Raw genomic sequence first — 16,593 nt, 5'->3', positions numbered from 1 at the left:
AATAATGATTATTTTTTTTTACATTATTGATAGGACCTCATCAAAGACTTTTTGCATTGGATATGTCATCACACCTTGCAGATGAAGATTATAAGTAATAGATACGATTTTGACCTCTATTTTGATATGTATTTCATTGTTCTTATTGATTTTAAATAATTACTCACCACTTTGCACCTGCAATTTAATTGCAGATTGTCAGTTCTTCTTTCCATCCCTCCTGTTAGAGCATGGCGTAGTTTTTTTTTTTTAGTTTTCTTCACCCATCACCAAGGGGTTAACTATTATCCATTATTGAATCCAGGAGGTAAATCAACATTCACTAATTCTCCCTCTGAAAAAAGAAAAGAAAAAAAAAAATGCACAGATATTGTTGTTGCTTTTCTCGTAGGAGGAATTTTTACCTATTTAAATATCCCCCCCCCCCCAGTAAAGAAGAACTGTTTTGTTGTTAATGCAACACATTGTTAGGTATTCATTTAGGTGTGCATTTCCTTAGATTCTCACATACAGTACAAATTGCTTTATTTTGTACACCAAAAATGTGTGAAGAAAAATTACTTATCTGTTGGTAGGCATTTATATGACAATATCTGTCTCTGTTTCCAGCGTATGATTGGGTGCAGCATTATCAGTGCTCTTATGCAAGAATATGCTGTGACAGTGAAGTCCACAGATGTAGGGCTAACCTGGGAAACGCACTTTAAAGCCAAAAAGCAGTTTGAGGTAAATATGGATATATGTTTTGCTTCTTTTAGTGCAGTCAGAATTTTCTGAAATGAGTTTAGAATGTTTCTTTCAAGATACGTTAGTTTGATTATACAGTATTATTTATATAATGTATATATTTATAATCGTATTTATATAATTGTTGTAAAATACATTTTCGACTTTTTTCATTCATCAGGGCTCAGATCTGCGTCGTATATTCCACTTCATTGTCAACCTACTGGGAGAGGTGGTCAAAGTGGAAGGAAAAATGAGTGGAGAATTGTCATCTCTGCTCCTCAAGTTGCTGGTGATTGCAGAGACCACTTTGACTTGGTCTTTCATCTCCCTACATCATATCCTTTTATTATGAACAAAAGATTAAGGAATTAGAAAGTATTATCAGTTACAAGTGCCTCTTTTTTTTTTTTTAACCCATTTGCCCCATGTGGCAAGAATACATGCCATGCCCACTGTAATACACATTTATTTATTGTATTTACACATAGGTGGCTCTACAAGTTCTAATCACCAAATAACCAGTTTATCAGAACTACCTATCTCACCTGTTTACCCTTTTCCTTCACTTTAGGAGAGGGTCTTTTGTATCATTTCATTGTCTAAAATATTTTAAAGACAATTTAATAATCATAGCATCAATAACAATAATATCAGTATCAATAGCAATGGTATTAATAAGAAAAAGACATTGTCCCGCCATTTCAAGGATTGGGAAAATTAGGATCGGTAACTAGGGCCTACTGATAGATTTCTTGCCGGCTGAGCACATGTGGAGCCATCTGTATGTAACAAAATTCACCAAAAACTACAGGGGACAGAACATAAATCCGGGGCGAATGGGTTAAGGAGGGGGGGGGGGATGAGTGGTATGGTATTTCTTGCCTTTCCTTTATTATTCTTTTAAAAAAAGATAAGGGACTGCTTCTATTATTATTATAATATTATTATTATTGTTATATATATATATATATATATATTCTTCTTCTTCTTCTTCAATCAAATGTATTTCACTTCATATTTTAAAAGAGAAAGACAATTCCAAACTATAAATCATAGTCTTTTTTTCCTTAATAATTACTCACTACCGAAACGACTGATGAGTGTGTTTGAGCAGGACCAGAATCCATCCCTGCGGCCAGGCCAGCAGTGGCGAGAGACCTTCCTGGATCCTGCAATTGTACAGCTTTTCTTTAAAGTAAGTCCTGGTATTCTTGTGTTGTTCACATACTACTTTATTATCTTATTACTACCATTATTGATGTTATATATTTCTCTTGTTTATTTTTCCTATGCCTTTATTCTACCCATGAAACTAGATTATCTCTCTTGCAGTTATTGCAGTAGATTGATTGGTTGAAGGAAAGCAAAATATAATTCTCATACTACTTTGCATTACAGCTTTACTGGCGTGTGCGTGGTGACTGGGAACTGGGTCATCATGCTCTGAACTGCTTGGTGCAGTTGGCCTCCTTAAATGGAGCAGTCCTTATCAACAGACAAGTTCGAATTAAATACCTCACACAGTACTTGGAGTGCCTCTTCTCCCTCCTGTCAAGGTATGGTTTCCTGGTTTCTTCTTCACTGAACTGACAGCAACTTGGTACAGAAAATGTATTTAAGTTTTTTTTTTTTTTTTTTTTTTTTTTATAAATGAATAAGTCAATAATCATATAAATAAATGAATAATTTGGATTTATATAATTTACAAATCTCACTGGTAATGCACTGCAGCATATAAATAGGTTTACATGTAAATTACAAGAATCTTTTCCCTTCACCCCAGTACACAGATTAGTGAAGTCGAAGCCCTAGGGATCAGTAACATCTTCCGGAAACTGTTGCTCTTCTTCCCTCCATCTGTCTTGGTGGCCCTCCCCGAAGAGATGTTGCGGCAGCTAGTTGACAACCTCACCGCCCTCACCTGCAAGTTTGCCCAGGGTGCAGCACAGGAGGAAATGGTGAGTTGTTGTTGTTGTTTGTTTTTACCAATAATGGAATGATATATGGGCTGGTTCACAATTTTCAACATTTTCTCAAGTGTACACAATATATATTTTTGGAGACCCCCCTCCCCTCTCAGAAAGTGTACGAGAATACATATGCATTTACAAACTGCATGTATTCATTTGATGGCTGTCTGTGTACAATTTCACTTCTGCCTCCCAAGAATTGAAACTTTTTTTGCAATTATGATTCAGATTGCACAGTGTTAATTGTGCACAGCAATATTTGTGTGTAAGCACCATATGTATGGCCAACTAGTGGCCTATGGTTTATAAATTGCATATAAAAAGCCAGTCGACATATTTTCCATTTTGAAAAGTGTACACCTGTCCCCTCCCCCTTGCCCCCAGCATACACTTTGTACCCTTGTGAAAATGTTAAGAATTGTGAACCAACCCTATAGAAATCGGTTTGTTTTAAGTGTTAGGGTATTTAGAGGAAAAACCTGTTTTGTTTATACTTATGTTATTACTGTCTTTCTTTCGTTCTTCCTTTCTTTCTTTTCAAACTTGTCTAATTTTGCATATATTTTAGCATTGCCTTGAATTTCACTCTTTCAGTTGGACGAGGAGGATCGACTTTACATGGAAGCCTTTGAGCAGATGTTGCAGTCATGGGCTTGCATCCTTCAAGAAAGTAGTAGTTGTAACAGCTCTCAGGTCAAGCAGAGTGCCACCCTTATCTTTGACACATATCTTAAGTGCCATTTAGCACCTCCAGAAGGGTCCCGAGTGCCAGTAAGTAATTGTTCTGCGATTTTATTTCTTATTTGTATATTTTTTCAGATTGAATCGTTTAAAGTTTGAGAGAGTCTTATTGTCATATCCTTGCTGGCTTAAACTGAAAATAATGACAACTTTCTTTTTTTTTTTTTTAGGTTGATGCAGATGAAATATCTGAGACAGTTCAGACTGATCGTGTGGCATTCAAAGACCAACTTGTCCTCATAGGTTTATGTGGAAGACAGGTAATTTTACTGTTAAATTATTGTAGTGATTTACTTGGTTAAATAATGATGAATATGCCCTCTTTCATACAGTAATATTTGCAGATTAGTCAGTCATGAAATTACCAAAAATGTTCATATTTAAACACTCGCATATCCCTGTTCTTGACTATTTTAGACATTTTGATTGCTCTATGAGAGTATTTCACAATCCTTTCTAGCAAGAAATCTACAGAAATGTGACCACAAATTTTGGAGTATTTTTTTTTTTTTTTTTTTTTCTTTCCTTCCTTCCTTCCTTCCTTCCTTCATTTCCTTTGTCATTTATCTCATTTAGATTAAACTAAGTAATACAAACAATATTACCAAGTCTCTCCTCTTCTTTTAGGCAGCAGAACATAGTGTACCTCTCTTGACACAGCTTCTGGAAGATCGAATTGGCCGAATGCGGTCTCAGTTAACACACATTCTTAGCAACAACCTAACTATTGCTGAGAACACACAGCTAGACCAGCTCTATGAGGACATTCATTGGCTGCTTCTCATTGCAGGTATGTTCAGTGGATTTTATGTTTATTATTATGTTTTTAGAAGTTTTATATGTATATGATTATATCTTTGTTTTTTCTTTTTATCTTTTTATTATTATTATTATTATTATTATCATCATCTCTCTCTCTCTCTCTCTCTCTCTCTTTCTCTCTCTCTTTGTTGGTAGGTCATAGTAGGTTCATGCAATGGTATCCTAAGAATATTGTCATTATTATTATTATTATTATTATTATTATTATTATTATCATCATCATTATCATCATCATTATCATCATCTGTCTCTCTCTCTCTCTCTCTCTCTCTCTCTCTCTCTCTCTCTCTCTCTCTCTCTCTCTCTCTCTCTCTCTCTCTCTCTCTCTCTCTCTCTCTCTCTCTCTCTCTCTCTCTCTTTGTTGGTAGGTCATAGTAGGTTCATGCAATGGTATCCTAAGAATATTGTCAGCTTCTCTGCTGCTCATACTTGCTGTGTCATTTTCCTTCTTGTTTATTTTATTAGTGTGAAATTATTGTGTTTCCCCAGTGTCGATAGTCTGGTGAGGATAGGTGTGTGGTAGTGCATGTTTTTTGCCACTACAGAGTATGGTTTACATAAATTAAGCAATTGTGTGAATTCATTTTGTGAAGAAAACATTTACAGAGGATCATATATAATCGTATTATATGTTCAGACAGTGTGAGCTAATTCACTAATAGTTCCACATTCAGAGTTTTATGTGAATTAGTGGAAAAGCTGTCAACTTCATAGGATGAAAAACATGGATCCTTATTCTTCAACAGAAAAACACATGCACTACACTTCTTCCTTCTCGTACTTGTCCCTGTCAAAGCACTGCACAGTACATAGGAACTGCATGTAATGGAATAGGGTTGGTGACCTGTACCTGATGTCTATTTGCATCTTATTCCCTTTTCCAAGTAGCAGTAATAAAATCCACAATAACCTTCGTGCTAGAAGGAAGATTGCCATGATCTTGGTCCATTTTGAACTAGGAAGTGCATGTGCACCCAGCTGTAAGGCCATCACTGGGACATAGCCTGTACCTTCAAGTACATGGATCACTCTGTCAGGAAACTACTTCTTCAAGATAGGATGAGATAGGATGTCAGTGCCCAGCCAAAGAGTCCACAAGCAGTCATCAATAGCCTTATCACCATGTTTGTCACCAAAGTGGAGGCACCTCAACAATGCATGTCTCTCATCATCCTGTGGGCAAATAAAGGAGAGTCTAACAAGTTGTGCAGCCAATTTCCTTTCCCCTATCTTCATGTGGGAAAAAATAGATGCTCCATCTGGTTAATGGCCCTTCAATGCTTGAGGCTTTACAGCCCCCAAAAGTCTCTTTAACTGCAGCCAAAATCATAGAGGGGAGATTCATATGCTTCTGATTTATCCCGCATATGGTTGACTTTGTGCAGCACCTAGCAACAACACTAGTAACTATGAGTTAATAGTGTTGTGTAAATGACTTCATCAATGTGATTTTATATTGGAGATATCAACATACCCTGTTAATTAGTCTTACATAGACATAGCCTACTATAACCCAACCCAAAAAAAGATTAAGTATATTCACATTTGCAAATGTAATGCTTCCAAATCATTACATCTTGACACAGCAGTCGGAATGTAAATTCATAACATTTTAAGATGTTATCGGTCATCAGAATTTTTTCTCGATTACATGATGTATCATCCATTGTCTATGAGTTAACACACTGAGCACATTTTGAAAATATGAATCCCTTATATGTACTGTCAATCGTTGTTTTCTTTTGCTAGTAAACCTATGTAACCTCACCTGATTTCATCTTTCCTTGTGTTTTTAGTTTTTTTTTTTTATTTATAATGCTATTTATATCAATGTTGTTTCATTATTTTATGTATTATGATTATTATAATGTTATTAACAATAATGATAACAGTAAAGTGTTAAAAGAAACTTTCTAAAATCATGGAAAAGATAAACAGGTGAAATAGATTGAGCTATTGACTCTTTGGTTGATTAAATATGTGTAGAACCATCAATGTTAAGATAATTAATCAACAAAGAAGCACAGTCAACCTGGCATGTATTTTTGCCATCCCGGCATCAGTGGGTTAATGCTCAAAAGCACATTTCAATTCACACAGGAGTCTTTTGATTTTTCCTCATTTTATATTTGTACAATTTTTTTTATTTACAGGTCATGTCACAACAATGGATAATGAAGGTGAAACGGCACTTATCCCCTCTGAAATGGTGACCTATAGCATGAGTGCGGCCCCAACTATAAATTTAGAATCCACCCTCAGATTATTAGCCACTCCAGCACAAATGCCTGCAGAAGTACCAAACAGTGCAGCTGCTGATCCTTTGATAAGGTATTACATTACCCTGGTTTTTGTCTCTAGTTTTCATAAATACTTGTTTTTAAAATAGTGGATGGTTGTTTTAGAATGAGAGTTCCATATGTAATCATTTTACTTGTTTTCTTAAGATATGGTCTACAAGATTTTGTAGAAAAAAAATATTTTAACCTTTAGAGACAACTAACCAATACTAACATCTTCAGGATGATGAGCACAGTTATGCGTCTATGTGAGACAGAATCCCAAGCACTGAAGGCTAACTTAGGTCATCTCCTAAGTCCAGAAGTATCCTCTTCACTTATGTGGTTCTTGAGACGGTTCTGCCTATCTTATCTTCTTCCAAATGAATCTTTCTACACAGAGGTATGGTGATATTTCAGTGTTGTGTGATGCAGATGCAATGATTGTTTCATGTTTTAAGTACTTGTAAATTTACTTTCTTCTTTTCCCTCTTTTTTTTCCTCTTTTTCTTCCTCCTTTCATTCATTCATTCTTAACAGAATGGCAGGTTTTTATTATGAATAAAATGAACGTTCAAAACAAGGAGGAGGAGGAAACTTTCATCAGATTGCTATGAAATTATAATTTTTGTTACCAAACAAGAGAATCGTTTGAGAAGTACTAGCTCCATTACATTTGCTAGTACCATTTTGTGCATCAAACCAAATTTTCATCTGCAACTTTATATATCTCTCACAGTTGAGTATAGCCCTGACTTCAGCCTTTGGACGAGATTCAGAGGGAGCAGCCTGGACTTTGAACTATTTACTATCAGTTGTCGAGCAGACGATGAGACTTCGAAGTGCTGAGCCAGGTCTTGTAGAAGACACTGTTAACTTGCTTGTCACAATGGTGGACAGTAAGGAAAGGTGAGAAACGGATTCTTTTTCTAGCTATTACTGCTGGGGTGTGATATTATACATGTAATTCTTTTCTTAAAGGCCTGTTTTTTTTTTGTTTTTGTTTTTTTTTTCTACATCTTTACTGATGCTGCTTTTGCTACCATTTCTCATTCATCATCTCTACTCCTTGTTTTTCTTAGTCTTCCATTTGTTAATCTTTCATGACATTGTTATTCCATATTTTGCAAAGACTGTTTATGCTAAATAAATACTTTTTCTTCAGTTTCTCATCCTTTCTGACCCTCAATCAACCATTAGCCTCATTTTGCTCTAATTATCATTCAGCTTCAGTTCACTTTCCTTCTTATGTCTCTCACTCTTTCACATTTATTTTCAACATATTTTTGTATATTCTCTTTTTCATTTTCCCAGACATATTTGTCTTTTCTGTGATTCACTTATGTATCTCAGGGCACTATTTTAATGATAATTAAAATTTAAAGTGCATTATGTTTGTTCTTCTCACAGGGGCCAGCACTTGGTGAAAACCGAAGGTCTCATGGAATTAGTGAAGCTTCAACAAAGTGGAACACTGGGAGCTCTTTCTTCTCTAGCACAACGAGGGTTGATGCAGGTGTGTATGGGTACCCTTTAGGATAGCACTTTGCTGATCTATCTCAATAGCTGTTATGTTCCTAACTATCATACTTTTAAGTATTTATTAAGTGTCTATCAATTCCACACCAGGGTCTGGTAATGTGTGCTGCTGCTTTGGGTGACACTGATGCCAGAACTCAGTTTTGGACTCATGTTCTTGATCCTCCTGTGGCATCTTTCAAGCAATTGGTCACTTCTGAATCCTTCACTAAACAATACCAGCAGGAAGAGATGAAGAAACAAGTTCTATACCACATTGATAATTTCATAGGTAATGTTTATATATGTTTGATATTTTTGTATTCTTCTCTTTTCTTTTTAAAGCAAGTAATTTTATTAGAACCTACTTCTATTATTGAGATGGCTAACTATCTTCCTGCTCACCCTCTTACCCCTCTTCCTCCTCTCTCCCTTCTTCTGTTCCTCATTTTCATACACTTCCTCAGCCTCCCCAATCTTCATCAGTTGCAGTACAACCAAATATTTGTCTTGTTCAGGAGGGTGAATATTTTATTTTAAAGAAACTTAGCTATGATGGTAGCATAACACACAAACTTGAGAAAACTTAACTCGCATCGAGTAGTGATTAGAAGAACTAAATCCATCATTATTAATAGTAATAATACCTTCCTCTGTAAATATTTCAGGTGCTGTCCAGGGATGTCTAATGCCCACTGCCCAGTGTCTCTTCTCAAGGATGGTGGGTATCCTGGGTGAGAGTGTGCGACTGCTTGACCTCTACCATAACTACCCAACTGTTGTGGAAACAGTCTTGGAACTGTTTGTGGAATGCGGAAGACGCATGCTATGTTATCTGACACCGGTGAGTGTCCCTTAGGTTTTCTGAAGAAATTTGGGAGTGTGATGGATGGATGCTTCCTAAATTCTGGAAAGTAGTCCATGTGTTTATTTATTGTTTATTAATTATTTTGAATATGGAGAATGGTGATAATATTATGAAACTTAGGAAAAATTTCGTTTATTTTGGGATCTTATTTATATACTTTCTTGTTTAGTGAATTTATCATATTCCTCCTTCCATAGAGAAGCTTTTTTCTCGTTCACTTTTTGAGTAGTGAGGTAATATTGGTTTATTTAACAGAGTGCAAGCAAGCAGTTGTATGAAGCATCAGTTCACTTGGTGGGAACTTATGCCAAGCACAACATTGGACGGCGGACAGTGGAAGCAAGGGGAGAGGAGGACCAGTGGAGGGACTTGCAGCTTCTCATGGAGTTATTGACATCTTTATTATCAAAAGTATCTATCTTTACATTTCTTTAATGTTTAACCCCTTAGCAACAGATATCTGGAACCCTACCTCTTCCTAGAAGTGGTCTATTTTCAGAACCAGATTCTAATCCTAGTATATTAGCTGTGCCCCTCTCAGTGTTAAGGAAAAGTGTTAACATTATATTAAGAAGGGGAACTGATATGATTTAACCTCCAGTGTCATGATATTGTTAGTCTGGAAACCTAGCAGGTATCTGTTTGCTACCCTATCAGAGCGACACTGGCATTTAGGGGTTAAAAACTTAGCCTTAGCCTAATCACACCGGGATATCCTATCACATCATGGTAGATCTTTATATCATGTTGTAAATTGTGCAGGCTAAATAGTTGTGCACCTTTTTGATCCTGGAAGAGAAATAGGATTAAAGCCTTGTTTTAGCTTAAATACCTGAACAACTATGTATGCTGAAGGCAAGAGCATAGAGAATGGGGTAATTTTATATGTGACTCTTCCCTCGAGTAGCCGACTCCACATGCATGCAGATATGTTCTGTAGGATACTAGGGGCTCCCATCATCATTAAGTTTGTAAAGGGAGGGAGCAAGATGTTGGACTCTGAAAATGTATATATTTACATCTGATTTAGAACTTCATTTCTCTAGTACATAAATTGTCAATGTCTCGTACATTTCTCTCCTGTAAATATTAATTTTTCACTGCCTTTCTCATTATTCCAGGACTTCATAGACCTCGCTCCGTCTGGCCACGGTGAAGACCAGGAAGTAGTGGCTGCGGCAGATGTGTGCTTATTTGGCCTCAACATCATCATGCCTCTCATGTCACCTGAGTTGTTGCGGTTGCCAACCTTATGCTCGCAGTATTTCAAGATGGTCACGTTCATTGCCGAGATTTACCCTAGCAAAGTGTGCCAATTACCAGAGGATCTAATGAAAGTTAGTGTGATTCGATGTTTTACTTTGTCTTAGATACTTAGTTTATTTAAGATTTTATGGTTAAGGAAAATGTAGGTGATAAAATATATATTAAATTAAAACTATAGATGATTTGAAAAAAAAAAAGGATAGCTCTTTGTGACAGTGAAAGGATTTATTCATTTTTTTACTCAAGTTAATTATTTTGCATATTAAACATATCCTACCTGGAATAAATGTTAAATGGTTTGCTCATACTTTTACCAGTTATTATGTATGAAATGAAACTAATAAGTTTCTCTTTTTCTTTTTCTTTTTTTAGAATCTTCTTGTCTCAATAGAATTAGGACTAACAAGCTTTGGTCCAGATGTTGGGACATTATCATTTGACTTCTTGGTTGTGCTCGGTTCTTACATCCACAAGAACTGTGGTCCTGAGCTGCCAGTGCGACAAGGGTTAAGGCCATTCTTGAAGGTATGGGATGTGTTGGGTGTCTTGTAGTGTGCCTGTGTTGTGTGGGAGTTTTGGTATATTTGCACAAGGGATTGGAAAATTCCTTTCTTTTTGTTTTATCAACTGTATATCATGGAGAAGATCTGTTAATGTAGTGCTAGATGAATCATTATATTATATTTTCTGATAAATTGATAATTAACCCCTTGGTGACGGGTGAAGACTTTTTTTATTTTTAAATCTACGCTCTGGCGATCAATGGCAACGCGCCGACTTTGAGCGCGGGAGTTCAGCCCATAAAGCTGAATCACCTGCCTCGGAGCGCTTTGGCGTGCTGCCGTGGCGTACAGCCACACACCACATTTCAAGCGGTTTGTTATGACATCTAGAGACGTGACCCTTGTGAAGGGGTTAAATGTAGCTGGAAAGTTACCAAGGATAGCTATAACTTAAAAAATGTCTGAACTAGCAGTATAAGTACGCTGTTGCCAATTTATTCAGCGCCATATATTAGCACACATGCACATGGAAATACAAAATAAATATTTGTATAGTTGCTTTAAGGATTCTATTTTAATGATTGCAACCCACATAGTATTTTAGGGAATGCCTTACCACAGACTAAAGTTCATTTGTTATTGGCACATTCACAAAGATGCATTTTGCTGAATGATAAACTTTGATTAAGATTGGTGTTGGAATTGTAATTATTTTCTTTCAAGTATTTCTACCTGTGTGTATTTTATTTGTTTATACCTATTTTGTTTTCATTTTAAAATGATGCAGTGCATTTATCATTTATCATACAACTTGGAATTAATTGTAATGTTCTTTAATCTTTTCATTTTGTGCAGCTTGTTCTCGACTTGATATTGTCACAGCAGATAAATTCAGACCTTCTCCAAGCAGCATCTGCGGCACTGTACACGCTTATTTGTTGCTTCCAGGTTAGTGGTACACCTTAGCATAGAAATGGGAAATAAAGATGTTTTAGATGGAATGTATCATGGCTGTTTTAGTTATATAATATTGGATAATTGCTACTGTAGAGTGACAGACACTCTAACATGTTTATCACTTCATCCTCTTTGCAATATGTCTGGTCTTTTTAACTTCCACATTTTCTTTCTCTTCTTTATGTTTCTTTTTGGTTTTCACTCATTTTCACATTATTGTGTGTGTAATATTTACACTGTTCATATATAAAAGAAATTTGGGAAAAGTTACTTGAAAACTATGTTTTCTCAGTTCTGCTGTAACAGCAGGTGCAGATGCAAAAACAGATCCAACATATTTACCACACACTTTGCCTATTTGGCTGTGACACAACATTCCAGCATTTGAGACGAGCAAACAGCTGTTTAGAGCACACAATTTGGAGTTGGTTGACCATACATGGTGTGTATCCTTGTTGCTCACTGACATTCAGCTTCAACTTGTTATGGCAAAAATACATGCAGACTGACTGACTCTCTCTCTCTCTCTCTCTCTCTCTCTCTCTCTCTCTCTCTCTCTCTCTCTCTCTCTCTCTCTCTCTCTCTCTCTCTCTCTCTCTCTCTCTCTCTCTCTCTCTCTCTCTCTCTCTCTCTCTCTCTCTCTCTCTCTCTCTCTCTCTCTCTCTCTCTCTCTCTCTCTCTCTCTCTCATAGATATATTATGGTTCCTTTCTCACTCGGTTTTATTTTTTTATTACTGTTTCTGAATTCCCTTGTCTTCTTTCTTTCTTTTCTTTTTTTTCCAAAAATTAACATTCCCATTTTAGGATGTACTTCACAGAAACAGTCTTTCCATCATATGAGGGCATGCACACCCAAAGGTGCCTACAGACAATATATATACTGATATAAGTACACATTTGTATACGCATACTCTCATATGATGTATGTCACAGTCATTAGGTTCATCTTTTCAGTAAGATCACCACCCACTCACCCAAAAAAAAAAGGATCTGAGAATTCAGAAGGGATTGAGAGGGAGTTGCTTGTCCAATATATCAGAAGCAGGAAACAGTTCTGAGAAATTTTCATAAGAGAATCCTTAACAAGTGACCCCTCCAATTCGGTTTTCTTGCATGATGTACTGTATTATGCCACCTGATCTATCATACAGGGGACTGATTGGTTCAGACCATAGGAAATTAGGGCTTACTACAATGATTCTAACAAGGGCATTGCCATATCAAAAGGGTTAACTGACAATAACCTACAGTATCATCCTGACATCCTGATTTTATATTCACAGACATATCTTAATATGAAATTTGTGTTCTTTCTTAGGTTGACTATCAAGACTTGGTTCAGGCCCTACTGCACAGCCAGTCTGACCAGACCACTGGGCAACGTCTGGCTGAAGCCTTCACGCAACTGACAGCCAATGTCGAGCTCTCAGCAGACCGTATCAATCGGATCAAGTTTAGAGACAACTTTGAGAAGTTCATAGCAAACGTGAGAGGGTTTTTACTCGTCAAATAATTGACAATAATGAGAAATTGTGATTAATTATTTTATATATATAAATAGTTATGCATTTTTTGGTCTCTTTTTTTTTTTCAAACATTAGAAATATTATATGTACATAAGCATAATCATCTGTTTAAACCCATGACCTATTTACATGTTCATCACTTTCCAATATTTTATTTATTTAAGACAAGATGAATCTCTGTTGATTTGTACGACAGAAAGCAAAAACAAACAAAAAACAAAAAACTAAAAAAAATTGTGCTGTAGCTGTAGAGGCAACACAAGTATCACTGTAATTATGAGCTTCACTTGTATGTTGGTTAATGTGTCCATAAAAGTAACATGTATCCAAGCTTCAATCATAATCAGTAAGGTTACATGTAGCTGTAGCTTGGCTCCAGTGTTTGAGATATTTGAGTTGTTGTAACCCACGTTGAGAGTTTATGGCATAGCACATTCATTTGAAAAGAAATTGTTCCAAAAACTACTAAAAAGAGATTTTATTATATTTAACACAAGTTTAAGGTATCTCTCCAGTTTTAAGACATTTCCTTTTTATCTTTTTTATAATTTGGATTTCATTGATATCTTTTTCCACACATATGAATTCACTGGTCATGAACATGGGTTAACAATAATGGAATATATCAGTATAAAGCAGTACCAGTACCAGACAATATTCAGGGATTTTTAAAAGTATCCTATTTAAATGTGTGAGCATATTTACATACATTTGGCACCATTTAGATGTTATTTGTATGCTTATTAATACCAGCAGTTCAAGTAGTGCATGAAAGAAACCATATTTGATGGTGGGACAAGCTTTTGTGTATAATCTTCCCTGAAGAGGTGGTATTTTGAATTTGATATCTAGATGAGAATGATTTCAGCTCATAAGACAGGTACTTGAAAGGTGACGTCATTTTAATGTCTTTGAATATTGTCTTCGTGCAGGACGTGTTTTTGTGCATGTGTGATTTATTGCTGTCAGCAAGATGTTAAAAAAAGATATCATCATTATGTTACCTTTTTTCTTCATTCTTTTTTCAATGGTCTTGCATTCTTCTACTGGTGCATAATTCCATAGTTTTTGAATATCTAGTGTTGCATTTAATGACAATATTTATTTGCCGTATGTCCATGTCCATTTCTTGTTCCTGTTTGTAAGAAGAGAGCTTATCTTCATTAGACACAAAAGAAAAAATCATGACTTAGCACCATTAAGCATTTCATACTAAACCTGTAAGGATGATTGTCGCAGGGGGATGCCTCAGTGCGACCGCGTTATCAAATGTATCATTGCCAGCACCTGTTCATCAATGAAGTAAGGCAGATTAGAAATCCGTTTTGAGGAAAGTTTTTTCTACTTGTTTGCATTTTTTTGTTTGACACTACATTTGTAATAGAAATGTGTTATCAGCAGTGTTGCATATCATTTATATGATTCTTGTAAATTCTTTTCTTTTTATGTTTTGCTGTGGTAGAGTTCTTTGTCTTACTGGTGATGTAGATTTTTTTCCTGGAAGACAATTAGAATTACCACCTTTTACCTTTTTTTTTTTTTTTTTTTTTTTTTTTTTTTTTCAAATGGAAGGTCTTAATTTTTCCACAAAAGCACAAATGATCCATTAGATTTAAAGCAAAAATACACCCAAACTACTTTTTACACTAACTTTTAGCCACATTGAACTATTGTTTGGGTTTCAAAAGTTCATGTTAATCTGTTTATCTTTTTGCCCTATCTCAGTTTTTGCAGTGATGTCTTGTAATCCAGTGATTTTTTTGCCAAACACTCATTTGTATCTGTCTGTCTGTGTGAGAGAATGAGTAATTTTGTGGAAGAGAGTGAGTGAGTTAGTTACCTAGTTTAAGGGAGAGAGAGAATGAGCGGAAGAAAGAGGGAGGGGTGCAGGGGTGTATGCAGGTTTGTGTACATGTGTGTATGGTCATGTGTGGGTGATATTGCATGAGAAATAAAGATCATGATAAAATAAGCTTTATCTGTTTGGTTGTCACTCTTACTTTTGTATTAAGTATTTGATTGCAAGTATTTGCAGTACTATTTAAGTATGTAGATGTTTTAATGTTTATACTTTATTAGATATAACATGCTATTCTTAGTTATACTTAAGAAAAGCAAGCAGAAAAATTGTTTGTGACATTTTAAAACACCAGGTAATCAATAGCATCTAAGAAATATTTTTCTACCCATCTCCTCAATACAGTGTGCATTCTACTGCCCAAATAACACAAATTAAGCCAATGCACAGAAGCTTTCCATGGCAGATTCAAGCTAATAATGCACACAGGCTTGAACCAGTAAGATATTTCTCGTTGGGATTTCTTCATGATGTTCATTTCAAGATGCAGGCCCTGCTGACTACAAAAGATACTCATTAAATACAATATTGACTAGGTCTTTCAGCTGCTTTGGCTACTGCAGTTTATGATGATGATTAGTTTTTAAGTTTTTTTCTTTCTTTCTTTCTTTCTTTCTTTTTCTTTTTTTTCTTTTTTTTCTTTTTCCCTTTTTTCCTCTTTTTTTTTTTTCTTTTTTTTCCTTTTCTATCTACCCTTTTCCCAAATTCTTTATCCTATTATGTACAATAAGTAACAGAGGCTTATTTATGGTATTATTCTCTCTCTCTGATCTTATTTTGTATTATTCCCTTCAATAGGGTTATTTCGTAGCATCTTTTGATAATAGACATCTCAGATATTTGTGTAAATGATGTACAATTTACTGGCTTGTTAGCAGATAGTTGTATGAGCTAGAAATACCAATACCCTGACACTTTTTTAAGTCATTTTTCTAGAATTAAAAAGATGTCACTTCCAGATTATTGAGATTTATTTATTTCCCCTCTTGATTTTTCCCCTTTTTTCTGTGTCTCCTCCTCCTCCTTTCTCTTTCAAAATTCCTAATCAGTAGTTGAACTTAGCAGTTTCATCATCTTCACATTGCCTAAATGTACAAAATATGGTGTTTAAATTTTTAACGATGCTTTGCCTAATCCGTGTTGCTGAGCCAAAGAGAGCAAGGCATCTAGCCTTTGAGAACCCAGTTGTGATGATGTAGAGTTGCTTCTTAGCCTTAGGCCTATGTGTAATTAGCAACTTATTTTATGTGTATTTGTTTTTATTAGTATGTACATTTTTTTACTGATATTTACATTTACTCTTGGTCAGATTTGTTTTTATTTTAAACCCTTCTCATAATAATTATATTGGGCTTTTTAATGGTTTTGATTATTCTTGCTTTGTTTTCATTTTTGTCTTGCAGCTAGGTTGCCAAAGGCTTGCTATGGCCTTTCTTGTCGTTATATTTAGTCCCTTGCTTTTAGTGTTGTGTAAGTGTTACTTTCTGCTTTCATACCTTTAAAAATAGAGTTGTATAGTTAAAAGACCTTACAGAAATAGTCATTGTGGTAAATG

General features: G+C 35.4%; 1 protein-coding gene across 1 annotated transcript in view; it reads left to right on the top strand.

Annotated features, from left to right (window-relative positions):
• LOC125041981 (exportin-4-like) overlaps positions 1-16,346 on the top strand; it is a 28,387-nt gene extending 12,041 nt beyond the window's left edge. Inside the window, exons 5-23 of the mRNA XM_047637428.1 lie at positions 610-726; positions 908-1,064; positions 1,812-1,924; positions 2,128-2,285; positions 2,513-2,687; positions 3,294-3,470; positions 3,611-3,700; positions 4,068-4,230; positions 6,416-6,593; positions 6,785-6,944; positions 7,281-7,450; positions 7,952-8,057; positions 8,171-8,351; positions 8,728-8,903; positions 9,183-9,338; positions 10,049-10,264; positions 10,566-10,718; positions 11,552-11,644; positions 12,973-16,346. Coding sequence (XP_047493384.1) covers positions 610-726; positions 908-1,064; positions 1,812-1,924; positions 2,128-2,285; positions 2,513-2,687; positions 3,294-3,470; positions 3,611-3,700; positions 4,068-4,230; positions 6,416-6,593; positions 6,785-6,944; positions 7,281-7,450; positions 7,952-8,057; positions 8,171-8,351; positions 8,728-8,903; positions 9,183-9,338; positions 10,049-10,264; positions 10,566-10,718; positions 11,552-11,644; positions 12,973-13,167 — 2,934 coding nt within the window. The 3' untranslated portion in view covers positions 13,168-16,346. The remainder of the gene's footprint in view (positions 1-609; positions 727-907; positions 1,065-1,811; positions 1,925-2,127; positions 2,286-2,512; positions 2,688-3,293; positions 3,471-3,610; positions 3,701-4,067; positions 4,231-6,415; positions 6,594-6,784; positions 6,945-7,280; positions 7,451-7,951; positions 8,058-8,170; positions 8,352-8,727; positions 8,904-9,182; positions 9,339-10,048; positions 10,265-10,565; positions 10,719-11,551; positions 11,645-12,972) is intronic.
• Positions 16,347-16,593: the final 247 nt, after the last annotated feature.

Source organism: Penaeus chinensis, chromosome 31, assembly GCF_019202785.1.
Source record: "Penaeus chinensis breed Huanghai No. 1 chromosome 31, ASM1920278v2, whole genome shotgun sequence".
Classification (NCBI taxonomy): Eukaryota; Metazoa; Arthropoda; class Malacostraca; order Decapoda; family Penaeidae; genus Penaeus; species Penaeus chinensis.
The sequence above is the reverse complement of the archived record's forward strand: the minus strand, read 5'-3'. Positions and strand labels throughout refer to the sequence as shown.